At 42.2% G+C, this 23225-nt stretch overlaps 1 protein-coding gene across 4 annotated transcripts in view; it reads right to left on the bottom strand.

The window, feature by feature from the left end:
- Window positions 1-21866, bottom strand: part of GMCL1 (germ cell-less 1, spermatogenesis associated) — a 32217-nt gene extending 10351 nt beyond the window's left edge. The window contains exons 1-12 of one of the 4 annotated variants that reach the window (XM_073325218.2): window positions 18933-19016; window positions 16153-16276; window positions 15659-15740; window positions 14508-14658; window positions 13869-13965; window positions 12656-12753; window positions 12010-12122; window positions 11136-11201; window positions 9760-9844; window positions 7667-7757; window positions 6956-7096; window positions 771-840 (exon numbers count right to left, since the gene is read on the bottom strand). In XM_073325218.2, coding sequence (XP_073181319.1) covers window positions 771-840; window positions 6956-7096; window positions 7667-7757; window positions 9760-9844; window positions 11136-11201; window positions 12010-12122; window positions 12656-12753; window positions 13869-13965; window positions 14508-14531 — 785 coding nt within the window. In that variant the 5' untranslated portion in view covers window positions 14532-14658; window positions 15659-15740; window positions 16153-16276; window positions 18933-19016. Of the gene's footprint in view, window positions 1-770; window positions 841-6955; window positions 7097-7666; window positions 7758-9759; window positions 9845-11135; window positions 11202-12009; window positions 12123-12655; window positions 12754-13868; window positions 13966-14507; window positions 14659-15658; window positions 15741-16152; window positions 16277-18932; window positions 19057-21560 lie in introns of those variants that run through there. The other 3 variants (XM_073325219.2, XM_073325216.2, XM_073325220.2) reach the window with 3 other exon arrangements.
- Window positions 21867-23225: the final 1359 nt, after the last annotated feature.

Raw genomic sequence — 23225 nt, 5'->3', positions numbered from 1 at the left:
CTCCAATATGTGGCGACACTATCACAAAACAAACAACTTGGGAGCCAATTCAGAAAAAAAGATATCTGGCTTCGATGCTATGCAAGTTCTTTACGATTCCCAACTAAAACAGCTACCACTAGTGACTTGCAAAGAAGCAACATACTATTTTCTAAATAAGAATCTAAAGATTTATTTTTGAAAATAAGAAAAATTGGAACAGAATACAAAGGAAGGACTGTAGTCACAACAGTTGACAGAAAAAAATGCTTCTCATTATACACATTTGAAGGGTGAGAGTTATCCCTCCACTATTTACCTAATTAAAGATAGTTCTACAAACTTGTTCAGCCTATACACCTTCCCTTGTCCATCCAGCCACATGGAAGGGGGAAAATAAACAGGAAGGATAAATTTAGATTCTGCATAGTTTTCATTTTTTCTTAATCCATGTTCAAAATTGATTACTATATCACTCTTTCACATCCTCAAAGCACATATGCAATACTAGTGGTGACAAATACTGACCAGTATAAAAAAACTTGGAAAATAATGTCCACCTATAAAGGCATATTAGAGAAAACAAGTTCTTACAGTCTTATTTTGCAGATGACAAAAAATTGACCAGATGAAAGTGAACAAAATAGATTGTTCCACGAAGAATTGGATGTGATTTAGGTCTAATTTTCTCATTTTGATGTAAACGCTAAACATTTATACATATCGGAGTCTATACCAGAGAAAGATTCTACTTAAAATAAGAAATAAAAGAAAACCTTTAATATACCTACCCAATATCATTGTCTTGTTCTGCTCTGAGCATGGCAAACCACTGCTGTTTGTAAACAGAGGACAGCCATTCTAAAATTTAAAAAAATATATAAATAAATGTGGAGATTTCTTTGGAGGTGGGAAAGGGGGTATTTATAGAACATTTAAAATAAGGAAATAAAATTACACTGAGATGAAAAAGTTTTGTATTCATTAATTAAATAGCCAATTCAAATCCAGTCAGTCAATTGATTATTTCACTGATATACACATCTTTAAGACTTAACCTATTTTAAGTTGCAAATACCAATAAAATAACCCTGCTCAAAATGACGAAGTAACTTGTAACACTAAATGCATCTTTTGTTATCAAATCAGCACCATTCCCTCTGAAATAACCATATGACTGAACAGATTTTTTTCGCCCCCTATGCGAAAAAGAACGGTTACAAAGGGGTTGAAATGCAGTTAAACTATACCTTACTGGTATATAGCATTCTTCACACAATGCATCAAATGAGTCAAATATAGCTACACTCAAAAGGAAATGGAAGAATAATGCCTATTTCTTATATAAAGTTTTTCATCTGTACATCTCACAGCCCTTCACAATGTTCAATGTATTTATCTATATAACACCCCTGTGTGGTAGGAAAGCATGATCATCCCCATTTTACAGATGATCTGAGGCACAGAGAGGCTAAGTGACTTGCCCAAGATAACACAACAAGTCCATGGCTGAGCAGGGAATTCCCCATACCCTAAGCCAATGCCCTAACCACAGGACCAAGGATGCAACTATTGGGGAAAATTAGAGAAAACTGATATGTGGGATTTTGTTGTAAGAGCAAGAGGAAGGTTTTACAGCTATCAGTTTTACAAGAAAAACAGGACAGTTCTAAGGCAAACATTAAAGAGACAGTTAAAAGCTCAATGGCCTAGAAGAGAGGAACCCAGTTCAATGTAGAGCGGAACCAGTTCCACTGTGAAGAGATGAGAGAAGGGGCAAAGAGGCAGGTGGGTGAAGTCAGGTGTAAGGTAAAGAAAGTCTAAGGGGAGTTGGGGGACAATTCAATTATTTAAATAGGGAGTCAACAAAGGTGGCAAAAGGAAGGGAAGAATGAAAAAAGCACTCAGGATCCCCAAAATTTTAGACACAAAGGATTTAGGACTGATAAGGGACCGATACCGACTCTACTAACTTCAATGACAAAACTCAGTCTTCAAAAGGAAGCAAGCCTGGACCCAAAAAGAATAAAAATAATCAATGGAAACTGAAAGCTATAAAAATGATTTCAGCAAAACCACAATCAAAATGAAGAAAAACTCTGGAAGAGTTCTGGAGAAAGAGAGGAGGAGGGAAAAAAGGCAATTTGGTGTCAAGGGTAATTTGGAAACAAGAGGATTTGCTTTTAAATATTTTATTCATTTTTATATTTCACTTTATTTTAATGACTTGCTTAGCACATGAAAGGCGTGAACAAGGGGAACTTTGTAAGTTAAAAATATTGTTCTGGAACTCTTGAGCAAAGTTACCAGACGAACTACAATAGCAAAATGCTTAAAACAGATTTGCATTTGTATTACAGCAAAGAAAAGATTTTATTCTAGAACTTCAGTGGCAAATGCATCACTGCCTTTTTCTCTCATTGTGCCCGGACACCTGCAGTACACAAAACAAAATTTGTAGCATATCTTTCAACCACTCAACAAAAGATTGTTTACATTAACCAGAATTTAATCTGGCACTATCTAAAAAGATTTACATTACAAAATATATTTTCTGAACTCGGAGAAGTACTCCTCAGGTACCACACAATAACTTCAAAATTTAGTGATGACATCCAATCACCAAACTTGTTCAAACACACATCACATGTATTTATCAAACCTCTTCTCAAAATGAGAAGAAAAACAACCTAGTCAGATAGTTGTTGAGTAAAAAGTATTAATGGCTTACAAATGTAAGAAATGTTCAAGTCCACAAATGTATCTTCATTCAGCATTTAAGATAAAATTTATAGACTTGGAACATGGTTAAGAAAAAAAAAACTTTTTTCATTTGGTTTTTTGAAACAGACTTCACATAAAACAATTGTCTTCACGTAACGAAACTAGAGAGTAAACGATTCACACTTATTCTCACTGTGGACCACATCCTAAGAAGTTCTCTCAAAGACTAATTCCCCTCCCATCTGCAGTCATATACACATTCGTACATCAACTTCAGCAATTGCTGGCCACAGTTTAGGAACTGCTCAGTCAAGTCACGTTAGTCAAATCATAAACAGCTTATTCTAGAAGTTCTCATCCATTTGACATCCTGCACAACCAAACCTCAGCATTAATCATTTGCCTATCACCTTTCTTACCAGACTGATAAAGGAAAGCAGGATAATCTTCTTACACAAACTGTTTTCCTTCTATTTTGCTCTCAGTGAGAAGATCAACACACACAATATGTCAAAAAACCACCCCTCAAGCAGCATATCTTGTAATGACTTCAGGAAACCGATTTCCTTCTTGTAGCAAATAGATACACAGAAGTGACTTCTAGTTCTGTGTTCAGACCACCCTTTTTCTAGAATGAACAAGAAAATGCTGAAAAGGTTTTTCTAGTACACATATCTTACTCCATGATAGGTAAGAAATATTGATGTGGACTGGTGTGGTCCATGCTTGAGCACCACTATGTTTTGCTGAAATCTTGTTCATGTATTTATAACACTTATTTTACTCAGATCCAGTTGCTGGAATTCTGTTACAGTATCTGAAATCGATCTCATTAAAATAAAAAGATTTTAAAATGAAGTTAATTTTAAATTTTCCCAAATAAAATAAAGTGAAAGGATCCTCGCCATATATTATACATCCAGGAATCAAGATACCTTGAAGTCTACATTTATAATTTGGTGTATTGTGAAAAGACGACGACTTACAGGACCACAGCATAACTGGATTTCTCCAACTTCCTCTGCACTAATCCTGACAAAGTAATGGAGGGAAGAGGAGGGTCATTAAGGCGATAGGGGTTCTGAAAGTTCTTTCAAATAAATTTCAAACAAACAAACAAGCAGTATTTATTTACTTAGCGTGTGCAGTCGTCTAGCCAAGCGATATCATCTTCAGTGGCGTGATGCAGTCCTTCTAGGCCACCGCTGAACCAAGTCAGCAGACATTCATCAACAATGTGTGTCATCGTCTGTGTTGCACCGCAGCTGCACAAAGAGCCGTCACGAAGGCCCCAGTGATACTGGTTGGCTGCTCAGAGACCTTGCCCAGTCTGGAACCTGTTCAACAGGTACCTTTGGCGACAGGGCAGGTCAAAACCAGGCAGGCAAATTGTGGGGTCGGTGACGAGGGACTGGTTGGGGATTCTAACATATCTATTCCTCTCGCCAGAGGGTTTCCGCCCTAACATCTTGGCATGGCGGATGAGACCATAAGGGGCAACGTGACAGCAAACGTGCAGCTGGTGGCTTAAAAAGGTCATTGTGCAGTGGCAGGCTTGGGTTGGCACGTACTTTCTCCAGTAACTTGCCAGTCGCAATCTCTCATCTGATATGAGGAAGGACAATATTGCTCAGAACTGGAAGCCAGGGGAGTGGAGTCAGAAGCAGGGTGCCGGAGACGATACTCATTGTGACATGTAACTGCACATCCACCAGTTTGGTGTGTGACGATCGACTCCAGACTGGCGTGCAGTACTCCACCCACCGAATACAAGGTGGCAAGAGCTGACCTCCGCGAAGTTGGAGCACGACGAACCTTCCACTTTGCTAAGAAGATTGTTATGCGTCTTAACTTTAGCTGCTGTCTTCTTCAGGTGGGCATGGTAACTCAGTGTGCGGTCTAAGGTCACACCTAGATAGACCGGTTCTACTTCATGCTTCACCTTCTGACCATTCAGATAAACATTCAGTTCTCGGGTTGTGCTGGCGTGATGAAGATGGAACAAACTGGAGACTGGTTTTATAACAAGCAGTAAGGGAAAGTAGTACAAGATTTAAGTGAAGTGGTTACGGTGGTAACTGACCGTATTTATAATAATTTTTTTTTGGAGAGGTACTTTACTCCTAAGTACCCAAAATCTAGCCACAATTAACCTTTTAGTTTCTTGCAGGTGTCACAGCAGAATCAAGTTTTCAGGAACGATCCTGCTCAAAGTGTCCTTTCTGTGTTCAGGGTGTGGAGTCAAAGGCGAGGAGATGACTGAAGAAGCTGACACCACGAACAAGGTAAAAGGGTCAGGGCAACACAATAAGAAGAACGAACAAACAAGGGGCACAGTTAGTGCCATGAAAGTAGGGCCAAGTTCATTGCTTCAACCTGGTGCAGTGCAGGAGATGAAGGAAAGGATTAAAAAAGGAGCAAATTACTTGGTCAAAATGATGCTGGAAACTTCATATTGTATGCAGTGGATGCGGCTGAGCACGGATATTAGTGAGATTACAGTAATCAAGATGGGACGTGAGGACTTGAAAGAGCATGTTAGTTGTAGGGATAGAAAAAAACATTCGCTCCTCAAGATGTTTTGGAGGAAGACCTAGCAGGATTTGGACATGGCTTGAACGCATGGGCGACGAGGAGGCATGAATCAAAGGTGACACTTAGTATACAGGGCTGAGTGACAAGAGGGATGAAGGTCATGTCAAAAGGGAGAGGATGGAGAGAGTGAAGAGGGTTTAAGAGGAAAGATGAAAAAAAGCTGAAACTGAACTGCGTAAGTCTAACTTTTCAGTAACATCCAGGAGAAGATGTCAGAGAGGCTGAGATCCAGAATTGGGTGGACAGAGATGAATAAGGATTGGACAGATGGATTTGTGCATCACCACAGGCACCGTAAATGAAGCTGTGAAAGTACAGGATGACACCCAAAGAGAGTAACACAAAAAGAAGAGGGATTCAAGGACAGAGCAACATGCAAGCCCATAGACAAAGGACGCCATGCCAAAGGAGACATGGAAAGGACAGACAACGATGTAGCATGAGAACCAGAAAGGACAGTATCATAAAAACCGAGGGTGGATAAGATTTCAGAAGATTTAGACACTGTCATATTCTCAAAGAAAATAAGGTGCCACAAGTACTCCTTTTCTTTTTGTGGATACAGACTAACACGGCTGCTACTCGGAAACCTGTCATATTCTCAGAGGTCAATGAAGATAAAATAGAGACCCTGAGATCATCAGAAAGCTTTGTGAAAACAGTTTATGTGGAGTAAAGATGGTGGAAAACAGATCCAAGAGGATCCAATACAGAGCTGGAGAAGAGGCAATCAAGGCAACTTTTGTAACAGGCATGACCAATTAATTGAGCAGTGAAAGGAAGAGGAAAGTGGAGCTGAAGTTAGAAAGGCAAGTGCTCCACCTACTGGAAGATCTGAATGTCTGGTGGCAGCGCATTTTCAGTTTAGGCCCCCGACTTTGAGAATTAATATATTTCTGTTCATCTAGCAGTGCCCAAGTTTGTTAAGCTTCAGAACAAGGAGCAAAGACCATTTGCTTACTCAGGATTGTGCCAACAGAGTGAGGATGGGGCCTATTTATAATGCAATTTATGTTAACATTTTAGTTCTTGGTTCAACTTGATTTTCTTTCATCAACATTGATTATTTTCTCTTAATATTCACATGTGCACCCCAAATCAAAAGAAGTTGGGCACATTTTACACCCTGGAAAATGCAAACAGAATAACTGAACAGCCAGCCACCCAATGGCCTTGCTGAGGACAACACAAGAGCTTTCTCCTTTCCAAACTTTATCTATTAGTAAAGTAACAGATGTCTTCTGAGATGCTAGAGAACAAAGGGACAAGCTGTTGCAACTCCTTCAGTTTCAAACACTGATCTACATATAAAACCTACCTATTATATCACTAACTTTTAGTTTAATGCTTTAGCCAATTCTCTTTCTAGGAAATAGATGACTTTCATGAAGTATATCAATCAATATTTACATTCTATTACATGTTTCATTATCAATATTTACATTACTCTAATAATTCAGATATACAAGGCAGTTTTACAGCTCTGCTGACCTTGCTGACATAACTGACAGCCCAATGAATATTTTAGAAAAGTATGTAAGTGAATAAAAAAACAGATGGATGGGAACAAGGGCATAATCCCAAAAGTTTCATTCACAATTTGTTTCAGCTACTAATCAGAAAATACACAAAATGTCCAATCAAAGTATTTTCTTACCTGAAGGTACTAGAGAATCTCGCTCAATAATGCTTGCTGATGCCAAATCGCTGATGATGTATTGCAATCTCAAGTGTTTGAATACTGTCAAGAATGCTCTTCCTTGTTCAGATTCTAAGAATGCAATGTCATCCTCAAAATCTGCATATTACAAAAGACACACACCATTATGGGTTTCCTAGAACTTGCTCATTTTGATCGTCTTCTAAAATATATACAAATTGAACAGAAGGTCCTAAGCTCTCCAAATAGAGAAAGGCAAATTACATTTTGCAAGCAAAATTACCAGTGTGGAACAGAATAGATTTCTCAAATCCAAGGAAGTTAACAACATTCAAATAATTGTAAAGGTAAAACTATTAGACCAAATTATTTTATCCACTGAAATAAGAGAGAGTTTGGCCAGAATTTTCAGACGATCAAACAAAGATTTCACTAGACAAGTCAATCACAAAAATAAAGCAGTGTACCCTGAAATTATTTAGATTCAACATGCATGGCCAAAACAGTTCAAGGTAAGACCTTAACAGTATAATGAGAATAAGAGGTGAGGTGAAGTAAATGAATACATCTCTTTGGTATACATGGGGCAGTGTTTTTGGAGGGAGCTGAAAGACAACTGCACTGTACTTGCTGCTGTATGTACTGAGCACTGAAGTTCTAAATCCAGCACCTTTTTCACAAACACTACATCCCTACAAAGAGGCTCACCTTTTCTACGCTTGGAAAACCAGGCATCAGCTTCAGCTAAAAGTTGTTTTAGTGGTCCATTCCAAGAAGGCACTAGTTGAAGGAACATCCACTAAAGAAAAACAAATTTTTGTAAGCTTATTTAAGATTCATAAAATATTATGTAAACATCCAAGACTAATATATTTAATGTTACAGCCACTATGAAGCTCCTGATAAAAACAAGTAATTAATTCTTCTTCTAATTATTAATTTTTAATCGTAACACTGGTATAATTAAATAGATTTATGGTTAAAAGGGTATTTTCTAGGGCTGTCAAGCGATTAAAAAAATTAATCGCGCAATTAATTGCATTGTTAAACAACAGAATACCATTTTCATATATATTGATTTCAATTACAACACAGAATACAAAAAGTGTACAGTGCTCACTTTATTTTTTTTATTACAAATATTTACATCATAAAAACAAAAGAAATAGTATTTTTCAGTTCACCTAATACAAGTGCTGTCGTGCAATCTCTTTATAATGAAAGTTGAACTTACAAATGTAGAATTATGTACAAAAAATGACTGCATTCAAAAAGAAAACAAAGTCCACTCAATCTTACTTCTTGTTCGGCCAATCACTCAGACAAACAAGTCTGTTTACATTTGCAGGAGATAATGCTGCCCACTTCTTGCTTACAATATTACCTGAAAGTGAAAACAGGCTTTCTTATGGCACTGTTGTAGCCAGCGTCACAAGATATTTATGTGCCAGATGAGCTAAAGATAGATATGTCCCTTCATGCTTCAACCACCATTCCAGAGGGCGTCCATGCCGATGACACATTCTGCTCGATAATGATCCAAAGCAGCGAGGACCAATGCATGTTCGTTTTCATCATTTGAGTCAGATGCCACCAGCAGAAGGTTGATTTTCTTTTTTGATGGTTCACGTTCTGCATTTACCACATTGGAGTGTTGCTCTTTTAAGACTTCTGGAAGCATGCTCCACACCTCGTCCCTCTCACATTTTGGAAGGCATTTCAGATTTTTAAACCTTGTGTCAAGTGTTGCAGCTATTTTTAGAAATCTCACATTGGTATCTTCTTTGCATTTTGTCAAATCTGCAGTGAAAGTGTTCTTAAAAAGAAAAAACGTGCTGGGTCATCATCCGAGACTGCTATAACATGAAATATATGGCAGAAAGTGGGTAAAACAGAGCAGGAGACATATAATTCTCCCCCAAGAAATTCAGACACAAACTTAATTAATGCATTTTTTTTAAAATAAGCGCCATCACCATGGAAGCATGTCCTTTGGAGTGGTGGTCGAAGCATGAAGGGCATACGAATGTTTAGCATATCTGGCACGTAAATACCTTGCAATGTCGGCTACAAAAGTGCCATGCGAATGCCTGTTCTCTCTTTCAGGTGACATTGTAAATAAGACGTGAGCAGCATTATCTCCCATAAATGCAAAAATACGTGTTTGTCTTAGCGACTGGCTGAACAAGAAGTAGGACAGAGTGGACTTGTAGGCTCTAAAGTTTTACATTGTTTTGTTTTTGAGTGCAGTTATGTAACAAACAAAAATCTACATTTGTAAGTTGCACTTTCATGATAAAGAGATTGCACTATGGTACTTGTATGAGGTGAATTGAAAAATACTATTTATTTCATCATTTTTACAGTGCAAATATTTGTACTAAAAATAACATCAAGTGAGCACTGTCCACTTTGTATTCTGTGTTGTAATTGAAATCAATATATTTGAAAATACAGAAAAAACATCAAAAAATATTTAATAAATTTCACTTGGTATTCTATTAACAGTGCAATTAAAACTGCGATTAATCGTGATTAACTAAAAAAAATTAATCGCATGAGTTAAGTGCGATCGACTGCCCTATTATTTTCACAGTACAATTATCCATAAACAGTTTAAAATTCTGTCTCTACACACATTTTAATGTTAAAACCAAAAAGTCAAAATAATATAATCATTTCAGAATCTGAATACTACTTTACACTACAACACTGAAGTATCAAACATTTTAAACAAATTGGGCTAACTTCATGGCTTCAATAGTCTTATCCCATGGACAACCTGGGCCCTTTGCAAGTACCTTCTTGAGAGCAGTATACACATCCATCTCCACTTGCATTACAAATAGGTTAGAAGAGCTGATCAGCTGTTTCATGAGGTTTATGCTGGGAAAGAAAATACTATGAGATGGTACGTATAAACCTGTAAGTCGATCAAGTAATTAGTAATATCAAAGAGGAAAGAGTGAAGAAAGTTAATTCACTCTTGCCACAGCTAAGTGAAAGGTAGAGCTAGTTGGCTATTTTCAAACAAAGCAATTTTTCCACTGGAAAATGCAGCTCTGTCAAAACTGAAACTTGTTAAAAGGGCTGCTTTTGATGAAACTCTAGCTGGAAGGCTTTTCCAGCCTCGGATGGAATTTCTGGTTACAGAGAGCGCACAGAATTACCATTAGCTCAGTGGTTAGGACACTCACCTGGGATACGGAAGTCCCTGCTTTGCCTGATTTGGATGAGGTGAGTTTCACTAATTACCAGGCTACTGGCAAATCTGGAATGGGTCTCTACAATCTCTCCTATTAAAACTGCTCCCCTTTGCATAAATAAACTAAATATTCATTGGGCCAGGGAGAGAGTGGACTAGAAGGGCACTCACGTGGCATATGGGAGACCCATGTTCAAATCCCTGCTCCAAATCAAGCTTAGTGTGGACTTGAATCTTTACCTCCCCACACCCGTATTCCAGGTGAGTGCCCTAACCAGCTATTCTGGGGAGGATTTCTCTGTTTTTTTTTCAAAATTTTTTTGAAAGGTTTCAGTTTTGACCCAGTGTGGAAAAGGAAGACAATTTAAGAGGGAAGAAGGTTCCTTCCTTATGACCATAGATAAGCGAAAGATTAAAGGATTCAGTCTAAGTTCACCGGGGTACACACAATATTCTGATTCAGAGCACAAGATCTTGGTAATATGAAAAGAAAAGAAAATATTTAAGTGGGAGTTGAAGAAGAAAGGAATTGACTAGTCACTAGGCAAGCATTCAGAAAAAAACACTTTCTCAGCCAAAAACTATAAATTATATTTTGAAGTTAATTTCAACCTTAACAATGGAGGGACTAAGGATCCTCACTAACAATACACTGTCAAATATGAAAAAAGCTTATTTTTTTTAAATTATGAAAATAGATGCAATACCAACAGTGTTAAGTAAAAACCAGGAATATCTGAAGAAAAACTTTTCAAACATCAACTGAGAAAATTTTAAAGCTAAGTTATGTAACACACATACACACAGCCAACCCTGTAAGTGTCCCATAACATTAAAAAAAAAGTTTATCGTCTAGTTTCTTGTAATGGTCATCAATATTCTAATATGCCACTTGCAACATGTTTTAGTTACCTCAAAATACGTAGACTATTTTAACCGCTCAATTACCTAAGTTAATTGAAATCTGAATACCTGAGTTCTTTGAAGAGTTCAACACTCTGGTGAGTCATCAGGTTATTCAAAAGCCATTCAAGGCACCTAGATTTAAAAAAATCAGTTGGTTATTCACGATTTTCAGATATCCAAGTTGGACTATTAAACAACTGATCAAACTAAAATAGATTTCGCAATTCTAGTGGATTGAAGAATGTCTGATCTGATTACAAAACTCTCTGGATCTAAAAACTCTGATACATCTTATTATTTAATACTACTTTAATTTGAATGATCGTAAACTTTAGGAAGGATTAAAGAAACTTAAAACATTTTCAAAGTATGAGGTTTACTTAGATAAGCATGACACTAACAGAAAACGTTTCAAACATTATCTTCTGTAATAGCAAAGGGAAGGTGGGAAGTCTGAATTGAGAAGGTGAAGTAAAGTAGCTACGTGTCACAGAAGGGGTTGCGGGACCATTTGTTGTTGGGGAAGAAGGATCTGGCTGGAGCACCCTGCTCACCAATTCTTCCAAGACCTATACTGTTCAGAATTTACATTTATTTCATGTTGAACATTCCAGGAGCACCGATATCCAACGAAATTAGAACAGCCAGTTACATTAATATTTTACTCTCCTTCTACAAAGTTAATCTGTCTTCTTTTCAAATTTACAATTAATTCCTTATATCCTCTAAGCTACAGTTTTTTAAGGCGGCCCACTGTTTTCGAAATAGTAGAAACAGGAGAACTAAAACACATATGATCCATGTTATACACTTAAAAAATTACAGTGGACTAACTCAGTCACTGGTCAAATTTATATTTTGAAAAATGTTCCATCTTAATTAAAATGTAAATTTTCTTTTAAACATGAAAAATAGTCTGGAGAAAAAAGTTCATTCTTACTTTTTCTTCACAGAGTCTAATCCATAGGTCCCTGCTGAATTATAATAGCCACACACAGTTTTCACATTAATTGTTTCCTTCATAGTCTCGCCACATTGCTGTATTAAACCATCCTGTGAATAAATCCACAAACATTCAAAGTTTGGGTTTTTTTAAAAAGCATAACCTTATATTTTTATGGACATTACTGACAATTTAGTGAAGACCATTTATCAATACATTAAGTTTTCAAAGTTATGTGCCAGAACAATACGACCAAACTCTTCCAGAGTAAGGAAGCTAATATAGCTAAAAATATTTAACAGCAACATGCACAGTGCTGTTATAACAGGTAATTTAATCCTACTTACATCCTCGAGTAAGCCTCAATAAACAATTTTATATTTCAACTAAAAGTGAGTCTTAGCATGTTTATATAAAACTGCTTCACTGATATATGTGCTAAATAAGTACTAAGCAGCCCACTCTTTTTCCAATGATTGTTCTGAAAATGATTTTTATAATCTATTAGGAGAAAGAGTGAACATATTTAATGTTTGTTCTAATGTGTGCCTTTTAACTACACTCTGAGTTTTTATTTTAATCTAAATAACTGATAAGACCACTATACTATCTAAATACATCCATTACTTTATATAGAACTTACCAGCTGCAGCATACAGGCTGCTGCTAGAAGGGCAACAACACGACTGGGCTTTATTAAAACATCATCTCTATATAGTGAGCCAAATGCTACCTGCAGAGCTAAAAAAACACAAATTGTCAAATCTAAAGAAAAATAGCTATAATCTCACAGTTAGTAATTTAAAGTACACAATGTTTAAACACTAGGGATTCCTTTCAACTTACGCTGTTGCTAAAATTTTAAATTCTTTAATCTTGAAAAAAGCTAAATTGAAAAAAGTTAAATCAAAAGAAAGCCAATGGACTGATCACAGAACATTGTAACTACTGAAACATAACCCATACCCACAAATGTGGTGATTATTTTCAACTGGGTCATTAGGAAATATTTGTGTCAAATGTATCACTTCTATAAGCACTGTAGTTCTAACTACACACAGAATCTGCACCCAGGAGAGAGAGAGAGAGTTCCATATTTTGATTCACAAGAATTTAAGAGCTTTCTAAACAGTTCCCTTCTGTTCATATTTTTTAAAAGCAGAAGTAATACCTGAACAGTACAATTACTTACTTTGCTGTTTAAACAACTGGTATTCATCCTAACAGCTGAAAAAACACATACACCATCAAATAGTTCCAGGGAACCATAACACCGCAGAGGGTGATGCCTATGAATTATAATCCCACCATGCCATCACTGTAACACGTCAGGACATCAAACTGGAATTACTGTGTCTTTCTCTCTGCAAGTCCTCTAACAGAATCTCTCTTCTCGCTCTTCTTTACTCCTGGCTGCTTGGAGGCCAGGAAAGGATGCCAATAGCTCCAATGCATATCCTCAAATCTGTCCCAAGTGGAGAACCATGAAGAGCACTCCTCTGACTGGCTGTCTTTCCAAAACAACACAGAGAAAGAGGTGCTTCATTCGAACACTTGGATCTCCACAAGAGCTATACGTTGTTCAAATCACTGCTTTAGACTGTGGTTCTTCAGTCAGTTCCTGGACCTTCACCACAGTTCCTCTCATGATCCAAGACTAAACTAAGCCATAAACAACTCATGTTTTCTCTTGGGGTAGTTGTGGTTATTTACTGATCTGTCAGTTCTCATTTTCACTTATTTGAAAATAAACCCTCTTTTCAAACAGAGATGTCAGCGATTTAGCGTAACAGTAAAAAATTCAAAGGTTGAAATTAAGTGAACTAACAATATTCAGGAAAAAGGTGCTTGCTTACCTTCTATATCAATATTCTGGTCCGGAATCTCCAGTTCTATGATGTCCATGCTAGACTCCCTCCAAGAACCACTGAACATACTGGAAAAGTAGCCAGACTATTAAAAAAAACACAAGGAATCATTTCATTCAAATAATGAAAACCTGAAGCCAAAATTGTTAATCATCTTTAGCTATAAAATCAAGTAAATTATAGGGTAAGTAAGCTGAAATAATTGTGACGTATTTCCATATCAAGAAGAACTAACAATATTTCTTCCAATTATGTGGAAATATTTACAAACATCGATCCACATTTCAATTCTGTTTACAGAAGTAGAGACATTTGTTTTTCAAGTTATTTTTCCCCAATCAATTCAATTTTAAATAGGCAGAAAAACTGTAAAAAAAAAAAAATCCATGATAAATCATGGTATCCACAGCATGTACTCATGTCCAAAATTTAAGTCCTTATAGCTATTTGTAGACAAAAAATCCTGCAGACATTGATTTTTTTTTAAGCCAATTAAAAAAGTATGCAAGACATGCAGATTAATTGACAAGATTGTGGTCTCAGACTAAGGACACACATACATTTTAAATATTATGTGTAGGTAAATTCATACAAACACATACACATACACCATTTACATTAGTATACCTTTTTTAACAAAGTGTAAGGCATATAAAACTAGAATTTGCTAGATTTCCATCCAAATGAAGTGAAAAATACTGCTTTACTAGGATTCATGATTTTCCATCTCAGCAGAAGGAGAGCCCATTATGAGATGCTATCACTCAGTGATGTTTACCTGAGAGATTAAAAAAATAAAGTCTATTTGTACAATAGCATACCTTCTGCACTGTTACCCAATATTTCCACTGGTGGCAGCAAATTACAGCACGTGTAAAATCAAAAGTATCAAACCGTATTCCCCCACCACACACTCTATTTATGAGCAAAGAAATACACCACTGTTGCTTATTGCTTTGTAATCAAGAACCCGGATCGTTTGCTCCCTACTGGTGGAGAGCTTAGTACACTCATGGGCTATATCCAAATATACTGGGCTAACGCCTAGATTTCATGGAGAATAGTGTGTTTTAATAAGCAGCACCAAAAGCTTAATGTACATCTCTCATTCAGTACCTCAGTGCCATCTACTGGGAAAAAGTCACGAACTAATGCACAAGCTAGGAGAGCTAAAGCTGACAGATGGTCATCAAGACACAGAAGTAATCTGTCCAATATGTAAGGGTGGAGTGATAGCTTCACCAACAGTAAGATTACAGATATATGGTATAACATTGAGAGAACAGTTTAACCCTACTGATTTAGTTCCAATTAAAGGTGGTAGTCACTTCCAAGAACCAATTTTAAGATTCAATTCAACAAAATTTCCCCTTACATGATGTCTCTTAACTTAAGAGACAAGGTCAATATGGTACAAAATCCACCACCTTCTCAAAAAACTTTGGAATTTAACATGCATTGAATATTTTAAATTAAACATTAAATGCTTTCACATTAAGCCACATCAAGATTTTAAGAGAAATTTTAGAACCTTTTACAAGACAATGACAAAGCTGTACTGGAAAAAGGACAGACAGACAAAGTGATTTGCCCAGCGTAGCACAGGAAGTCTGTGGCAGAGCCAAGACGAGAACACAAGTCTAACTCTGGCCAATACTTTAACCACAAAACCATTCTTCCTTTCTAGAAAGTAAACAACAGAACTACAGGGAAAAATAAACTGTTCTGTTTGGGATTATTTTAGGAAGTACATGAAAAAGATTAGGTAAATTTTTCACCTCTTACTGGGAACTGCAGTGAGTTTATTCTTTCTGCTTCCTATTATCCATATATTTTATCCAAAATTTGACTTCTATAGACCTGTTTACATCACAGCACACAGATATAAAGAAAAAGAACCTTAAATTAATGTTTGTCCTAATTTATTTCAACCACTGAGGCACTACAGTTCCTCTGATTAAAGTTTGTCTGCTGATTTTGTACAATAGTACCACAGAAAATTGGTAGGGGGATTTTCAGATGTAGCATATGGAATTACTTTCAATTCTTTACAGGCTAACTAGATTTCAAGGGACTGTCATTTTAATACTAATTAAAATATTCCATATTATGACTTCAAACTAGAATTTTGTCTTTCACAGTTTTTGCCATGAAGCAGCCATAGTTTCTCCTATTTTTTCCTCAGGGCAAAAAGTTGTTCTTATCAATGCAAATCACTACTTGTATGAATACTATCCCTTGATAGTAGAATTCCCATTGAAGTGTACAGTACCTTATTCTCCTTAACCTCTCATGTCCTCATTATTTACACCAGTGTTTCTCAACCAGAGGTACATGTACCCTGGGGGGTACACAGATGTCTTCCGGGGGGTACATCAACTCATCTAGATAATTGCCTGGTTTTACAAGAAGTTACATAAAATGCACAAATTAAATCAGGACAAACTAAAATTTCATACGGACGATGGACTGGTTTATACTGCTCGCTATACTATACACTGAAATAGAAATACAATATGTATATTCCAATTGATTTATTTTTTAATTATATGGAAAAATGAGAGAGTAAGCATTTTTTCAGTAACAGTGTCCTGTGACACTTCTGTATTTTTGTGTCTGATTTTGTAAGCAAGTAGTTTTTAGAGGAGGTGAAACTTGGGGAAACGCAGGACAAATCAGACTCCTGAAAACGGTACAGTAGTCTGTCAAGTTTGAGAGCCACTGGTTTACACTATGGGTCATGCATAGTTAATCTGAAAACAAAATAATGGAAATGGCAGTAGCTTTTAATCAGAGCTGCTGTAGATCTGGGTGTGTGTTTTTTCTTGTTTTAAATGCTCAACAGCCTTAATTTTAAATCTAAGAAACCGGAACAGAACATAGTCACAGCTCACACCAACAGTGCATCACACGAAAAGCAGTCATCTGATTACATCAAACCCTATCCAGGACTCCATGTGATCAAGATCTGTTTGGCAAAGATCTGGATGTTACCCTGTTATACAAATCTATCAGTCAACAACAGCCTGCAGTGTTGTCTTTTGTAAAAGCACCAGAGGAAAGCATCAGGTATAACAGTGTCAACCCAACAGTAGTCTCTGGGAGAGTTATTTGGTAATTGGTGGTTCCAGAATGAAGCAATAGTGGGCTGAAGTTTGGCCCGATTTCATCTGATGCAGCTGGGGGTTTGAATGCAACACAAGGCTGAATGTTACCTCAGTACAGAGGCTGAAGTTGCTTTCAGCTCACTGAAGTCTGAGCTTCAAATTAAGTTGGAGATGGGGCTTGAGCACAAAAGACATCTGCTACTGTCAGCCAAAGAAATCCTACCCAGACTCGCCACCTAAGTATTTGTCTGAGAACCAGGTTAGTTGCTGATGCACATGGACTGAAAGACAATTCCATTCTAAGTAAACTGGCATCCAAGTTCACTAGTGAGCTCTTTTGGACATACACCTTATATTTACAATTAAGCGACTCACAGAAGACAGAGTTCTTATTCACAGAACTTCCTAATTTATTACTTTTAAATATGCTTGTTTTATAAATACCTGGGGCTGGTGTTATGCAGTTGTGTAAAAAAAAGTTGTTGTTTAAAAGCAAAAAGTGTGCTATTAGCATGAAAGAACCTCTTTCACAGCCTAACCACTACTCATACATAAGGCTGCACGTCTGTCACAGAGGTTATGGAAGTCACAGATTCTGTGAATTTCCGTGACTTCTGCAGCGGCCAGTGTGGCTGGCTCTGGGACTACCCAAGCACTTGGGCAGCCCCTGGGCCAGCAGCAGTTCCCGGCCAATGGGAGCTGCAAAGCCAGCCGTCTGGGCAGAGGCAGTGCACATAGCTGCCTGGCTATGCCTCTGCCTAGGAGCTGAGCGAGTGGGATGTAGCCACTTGCGGGGAGCTCCCCAGGTAAGCACCACTCAGAGCCCACTTCACCCTGTCCTGTGCCCCAACCCCTCCCACATCCAAACTCTGCTGCTGCTGGAGGAGGAGGTGCGGAGCCAGGTAGGGAGCCTGCCACAACCCGTGCCCCAGCACCAACGGGGGTCTCAGGCCATGTGCCGCCCCTGGGCTGCCCGCCCCTAGCATCCATGGTATCCCCAGGCAGCCCCCCCAAGTTTTAGTCCAGAGTATTTAGTAAAAGTCATGGACAGGTCAAGAGCTGTGAATTTTTGTTTACTGCCCGCGACCTTTATTAAAAACACCCACGACTAAAACGTAGCCTTACTCATAAACAACATTTTTTTGGCTTGTTTAGAGCAGTTTCCTTGCTTGCTTGAGATCTTGAGAAGGAAAGCTTAAAAACCAACATAATCTCAAAGCAGAAGGACCACTGGTGATAAGCATAACCTCTACTTTAGAATCAGAAACCTAGAGCATCAGCATCCTTTGCGTAAGTAGATAGTGAATGAAGTTAACAGTTTTCACATTCATCTTTTTGAAACCAGATGTCTTTAGACTAGTACAGAAAGGAAAGAGACATAAATTTTTGAAGTCCACCATTCTTCACAAGTCCTGTTCCTTTGTAGCAAAGGCTTTCCTATATGAATTTTTCACACAGTGCTGTAAACAACGTACTACTGACTCTCTGCAAGTTCATCCAAGTTGAGGGATGGAAAAAAATGTTCACCTTTTGCCTTCACTCATAATGCTCTAAGTTTTATGCATGCAAGTAATTTACTATCACTGCAGAGGACTGGCCATTAACTGTTCTTTCTAGCTGAAAGAATTAGCAGGTATATTACAATATTTCATTCGTTATCTGGACACCTCCCATACAAGTCTACAAATCTTTAGAAAGTCTACACGAGGATGAGAGGGCTGGATCAGAGATTGGTAACTGAGCTGTTGTCAAGAGCATCTGAAGCACAACATAAGGTGCTTTACATTTTTGCACAGAAACAAAAACAAAATAAAATTAGAAACTGGGGGAGGGGGGGTGAGGGAAGGAAAGAGATGAAGAAAAAACAGATCTATACTTGAAATTTACAGAATAGTGTTTATTTTTCCAAAATGAGTTTCTACTGCAAAAAAGAAAAACCACCTACCTGACACAAATATATCTTGTGCAAGTTCCACTCCTCTCCCAGAGCACAGATCTTAATATCACTATTTTCACCATTCAAAAACAGAGTCTGATAAATATACTTGGATGTACTTTTTAGTTTTTTCCTGGATAAAAAAAAACAACAACTCAAAGACATACACAAACTGTGGAATTCTGCCACAAAGAAAATGAAAATATTTGTCAAGCACTTGATTGTTTACAGCACCATATCAGAAGTTGGCTAGCAAGATTTTCTTCTCTTCCCTTAGTCATTAGACAGTTATAGACCATTTCCCCCCATGTGCTGCTGGACAGAGGTCATTTGACATAAGTTTACTTTCTTTTTGTTTACTACAGCTAAGTAGTTATCAGGACATTCCCAGAGTGAATAGGAGAGCTAACAGAAGCCCCAAAGCCCACACCTGCCCCTGCACACAAACATACCCTGCCAATTTTCATGGGTCTGGAATCCCTTTCTCTAGGATTAGTTTTCTCTCTCCCCCCCCCCCACGCTTTCTATGTGACAAGCCTCCAAAGAGCAGAGGGAACTCAGCCCTCCCTACATCCCCAATCCTTCTTGGCCACCGCATCCAGCTGGATTCCCATCAGACTTCCCCCAACTCCACACATTTCATCGCCACCAACCCTTCCCTTCTGCCCTCCTCAATCATCCTCCAAATCCCTCCCTCCACCCTTACGGGCCCATAACTATGCCTCCCTGACATCCCTCCACCCATGCCTGCCAGGACCCCTGCAGCCGAAACCCCCCATGAGCCAGGACCCCCCCTCAGCCAAGCCCCCCCCGCTAGCCAGGACTCCCCCAAGCCCCCCTCAGCCAAGCCCCCCCCCCCGCTAGCCAGGACTCCCCCAAGCCCCCCTCAGACAAGCCCCCCCCCCCGCTAGCCAGGACTCCCCCAAGCCCCCCTCAGCCAAGCCCCCCCCCCCCGCTAGCCAGGACTCCCCCAAGCCCCCCTCAGCCAAGCCCCCCCCCCGCTAGGCAGGACCCCCCCAAGCCCCCCTCAGCCAAGCCCCCCCCCCCCCGCTAGGCAGGACCCCCCCAAGCCCCCCTCAGCCAAGCCCCCCCCCCGCTAGCCAGGACCCCCCCAAGCCCCCCTCAGCCAAGCCCCCCCCCGCTAGCCAGGACTCCCCCAAGCCCTCCTCAGCCAAGCCCCCCCCCCCCGCTAGCCAGGACCCCCCCAAGCCCCCCTCAGCCAAGCCCCCCCCCCCGCTAGCCAGGACCCCCCCAAGCCCCCCTCAGCCAAGCCCCCCCCCGCTAGCCAGGACTCCCCCAAGCCCTCCTCAGCCAAGCCCCCCCCCCCCCCCGCTAGCCAGGACTCCCCCAAGCCCTCCTCAGCCAAGCCCCCCCCCGCTAGCCAGGACCCCCCCAAGCCCCCCTCAGCCAAGCCCCCCCCCCGCTAGCTAGGACCCCCCCAAGCCCCCCTCAGCCAAGCCCCCCCCCCCCCCGCTAGCCAGGACCCCCCCAAGCCCCCCTCAGCCAAGCCCCCCCCCCCCGACCCCCCGCTAGCCAGGACTCCCCCAAGCCCCCCTCAGCCAAGCCCCCCCCCCGACCCCCCGCTAGCCAGGACCCCCCCAAGCCCCCCTCAGCCAAGCCCCCCCCCCGCTAGCCAGGACCCCCCCAAGCCCCCCTCAGCCAAGCCCCCCCCCCGCTAGCCAGGACCCCCCCAAGCCCCCCTCAGCCAAGCCCCCCCCCGCTAGCCAGGACCCCCCCAAGCCCTCCTCAGCCAAGCCCCCCCCGCTAGCCAGGACTCCCCCAAGCCCTCCTCAGCCAAGCCCCCCCCCCCGCTAGCCAGGACCCCCCCAAGCCCCCCTCAGCCAAGCCCCCCCCGCTAGCCAGGACCCCCCCAAACCCCCTCAGCCAAGCCCCCCCCCCGCTAGCCAGGACTCCCCCAAGCCCCCCTCAGCCAAGCCCCCCCCCGCTAGCCAGGACTCCCCCAAGCCCCCCTCAGCCAAGCCCCCCCCCGCTAGCCAGGACCCCCCCAAGCCCCCCTCAGCCAAGCCCCCCCCCGCTAGCCAGGACCCCCCCAAGCCCCCCTCAGCCAAGCCCCCCCCCCGCTAGCCAGGACCCCCCCAAGCCCCCCTCAGCCAAGCCCCCCCCCCGACCCCCCGCTAGCCAGGACCCCCCAAGCCCCCCTCAGCCAAGCCCCCCCCCCGACCCCCCGCTAGCCAGGACCCCCCCAAGCCCCCCTCAGCCAAGCCCCCCCCCGCTAGCCAGGACTCCCCCAAGCCCCCCTCAGCCAAGCCCCCCCCCGCTAGCCAGGACCCCCCCAAGTCCCCCTCAGCCAAGCCCCACCCCCCGCTAGCCAGGACCCCCCCAAGCCCCCCTCAGCCAAGCCCCCCCCCGCTAGCCAGGACTCCCCCAAGTCCCCCTCAGCCAAGCCCCACCCCCCGCTAGCCAGGACCCCCCCAAACCCCCTCAGCCAAGCCCCCCCCCGCTAGCCAGGACCCCCCCAAACCCCCTCAGCCAAGCCCCCCCCCGCTAGCCAGGACCCCCCCAAGTCCCCCTCAGCCAAGCCCCACCCCCCGCTAGCCAGGACCCCCCCAAACCCCCTCAGCCAAGCCCCCCCCCGCTAGCCAGGACCCCCCCAGCCAAGCCCCCCCACTCCGCTACCTGCGGGGGGTGTTGAGCAGCTGCTCCTCGCGCTCGCCGTCCCCGTCGCTGTCGCTCTCGCCGGGGCCCTCGGGCCCGCCCCGCTTCCGCTTCCCGCCGCGGCTGCCCCGGTCCCCGTCCGCCCCCTCCCCGCGCGGGGGCGCCACCCGCCGCCTCAGCACCCGGCTGCTCAGCGAGCCCATGGCGGCTGGGCCGCCGCCTCCTCATGGGGCCGCCCGGCGCGGAGCGCCCAGCAAAACGGGCGGTTGGGGGGGGGCGGGGACTTAGCGACGCCCAGCCGCGTCCATTGTCGCCGCCACACAGGCCGAGGCCGCGGCGCATGCGCGGAACGGGACAGGCGGCGCATGCGCTAGGAAGGTCACCCTACGGCGCATGCACCTACGAAACTACGGGAGGGGGGAAGAGGAGGGAATTGGAGCGTGCGCCAGGGAAAGTCGCATGCACCTGCGACACGCCCCCGGAAGGGGAGGGAATTAGCGCATGCGCGCTGTGCTCCCCTTGCGGGGAGGAGCGCGAGCGCGGCTGCAGTAGGGGGCTCGTGCCGCAGGGCTGCTCCCGTTGACCGCAGTGGCTCCTGGTTTGCAGTTTTGCACCTGTTGCAGAAGGCAGGGGGTTGGACTAGATGACCTCCTGAGGTCTCTTCCAGCCCTCATCTTCCCCCCCACCCTTCAGCCTTTTCATAGAAGGAGAACATAAATGTGAAGTGGCCCAGTGGTCACTTGAGACAGTTTGACTAACCCTCTTTCTAGTCATACTTTTAACTATTCGTTAGCTAACTTCTTGTGAGTATCATTCTCAAAAAGGTCTTCCGAAGGATTGGGCTGTGATGAAAGCAGGGAGTTTGTGCACCAGATCAGAAAAGGTGGGTATTTACCCATAGACATCTGCAAAAGTAACTCATCCTTCAAAGTCCTCCATAAAATCCTTTGGTGTAAGGAGGCCTACAAAATAATAGACTACAGCTAGGCTGAGAACATACCAGCATTGTCTCAGTATCCTTGTACACCCCATCCCCATTTGTTCATGCCTATCTGTTGTTCTTGTTTTATACTTAAAGTGTAAGCTCTTTGGAGGCAGGGACTGTCTTTTTGGTCTGTGTTTGTACGGTGCCTTGCACAGCGGGGTCCTGGTCTGTGGCAGGCTCCTCTGTGCTGTGATAACACAAAATAAAAATAGTTGTAAGGAGTGGCATGGAAGAAAGTGGGAAGATAGTTGGATGCGACAAAAGGGGGCTGTGCCGGTGGGATCACCGGCAGGCAGCAGTCTTAGGACTGATCTACACTCAAAACTTCCATCAGCAGAACTACATATGCCAGGGGTGTGAAAAATCCACACCGCTCAGAAATGTAACTATGCCGCACTAACCCCTGGTGTAGACAGCAGTAAGGTGACAGAAGAATTCTTCCAGCAGCCGAGCTCCCACCTCTCAGGCTCCCAGCAATGGGAGAACGCCTGCTGTCGCTGTAGTGGGCGTCTCCACTGAAGCGCTACAAGTGCACAGCAGCCATAGTATTGTAGTATTTTAAGTGGAGACATAGCCTTTGGCAAACTACCATTCAGGCAAAGTCTTAAAAACAAGGACAAAGAGCTTGAACTTGCTGTAGCTTAGAAGGAACGATGCGTTGGAGCTGGATTGTCTGGTCTGCTGCTTCCCCTACAGTGGGG

Source organism: Lepidochelys kempii, chromosome 26 (genome assembly GCF_965140285.1).
Source record: "Lepidochelys kempii isolate rLepKem1 chromosome 26, rLepKem1.hap1, whole genome shotgun sequence".
NCBI classification, from domain to species: domain Eukaryota; kingdom Metazoa; phylum Chordata; order Testudines; family Cheloniidae; genus Lepidochelys; species Lepidochelys kempii.
The sequence above is the reverse complement of the archived record's forward strand: the minus strand, read 5'-3'. Positions and strand labels throughout refer to the sequence as shown.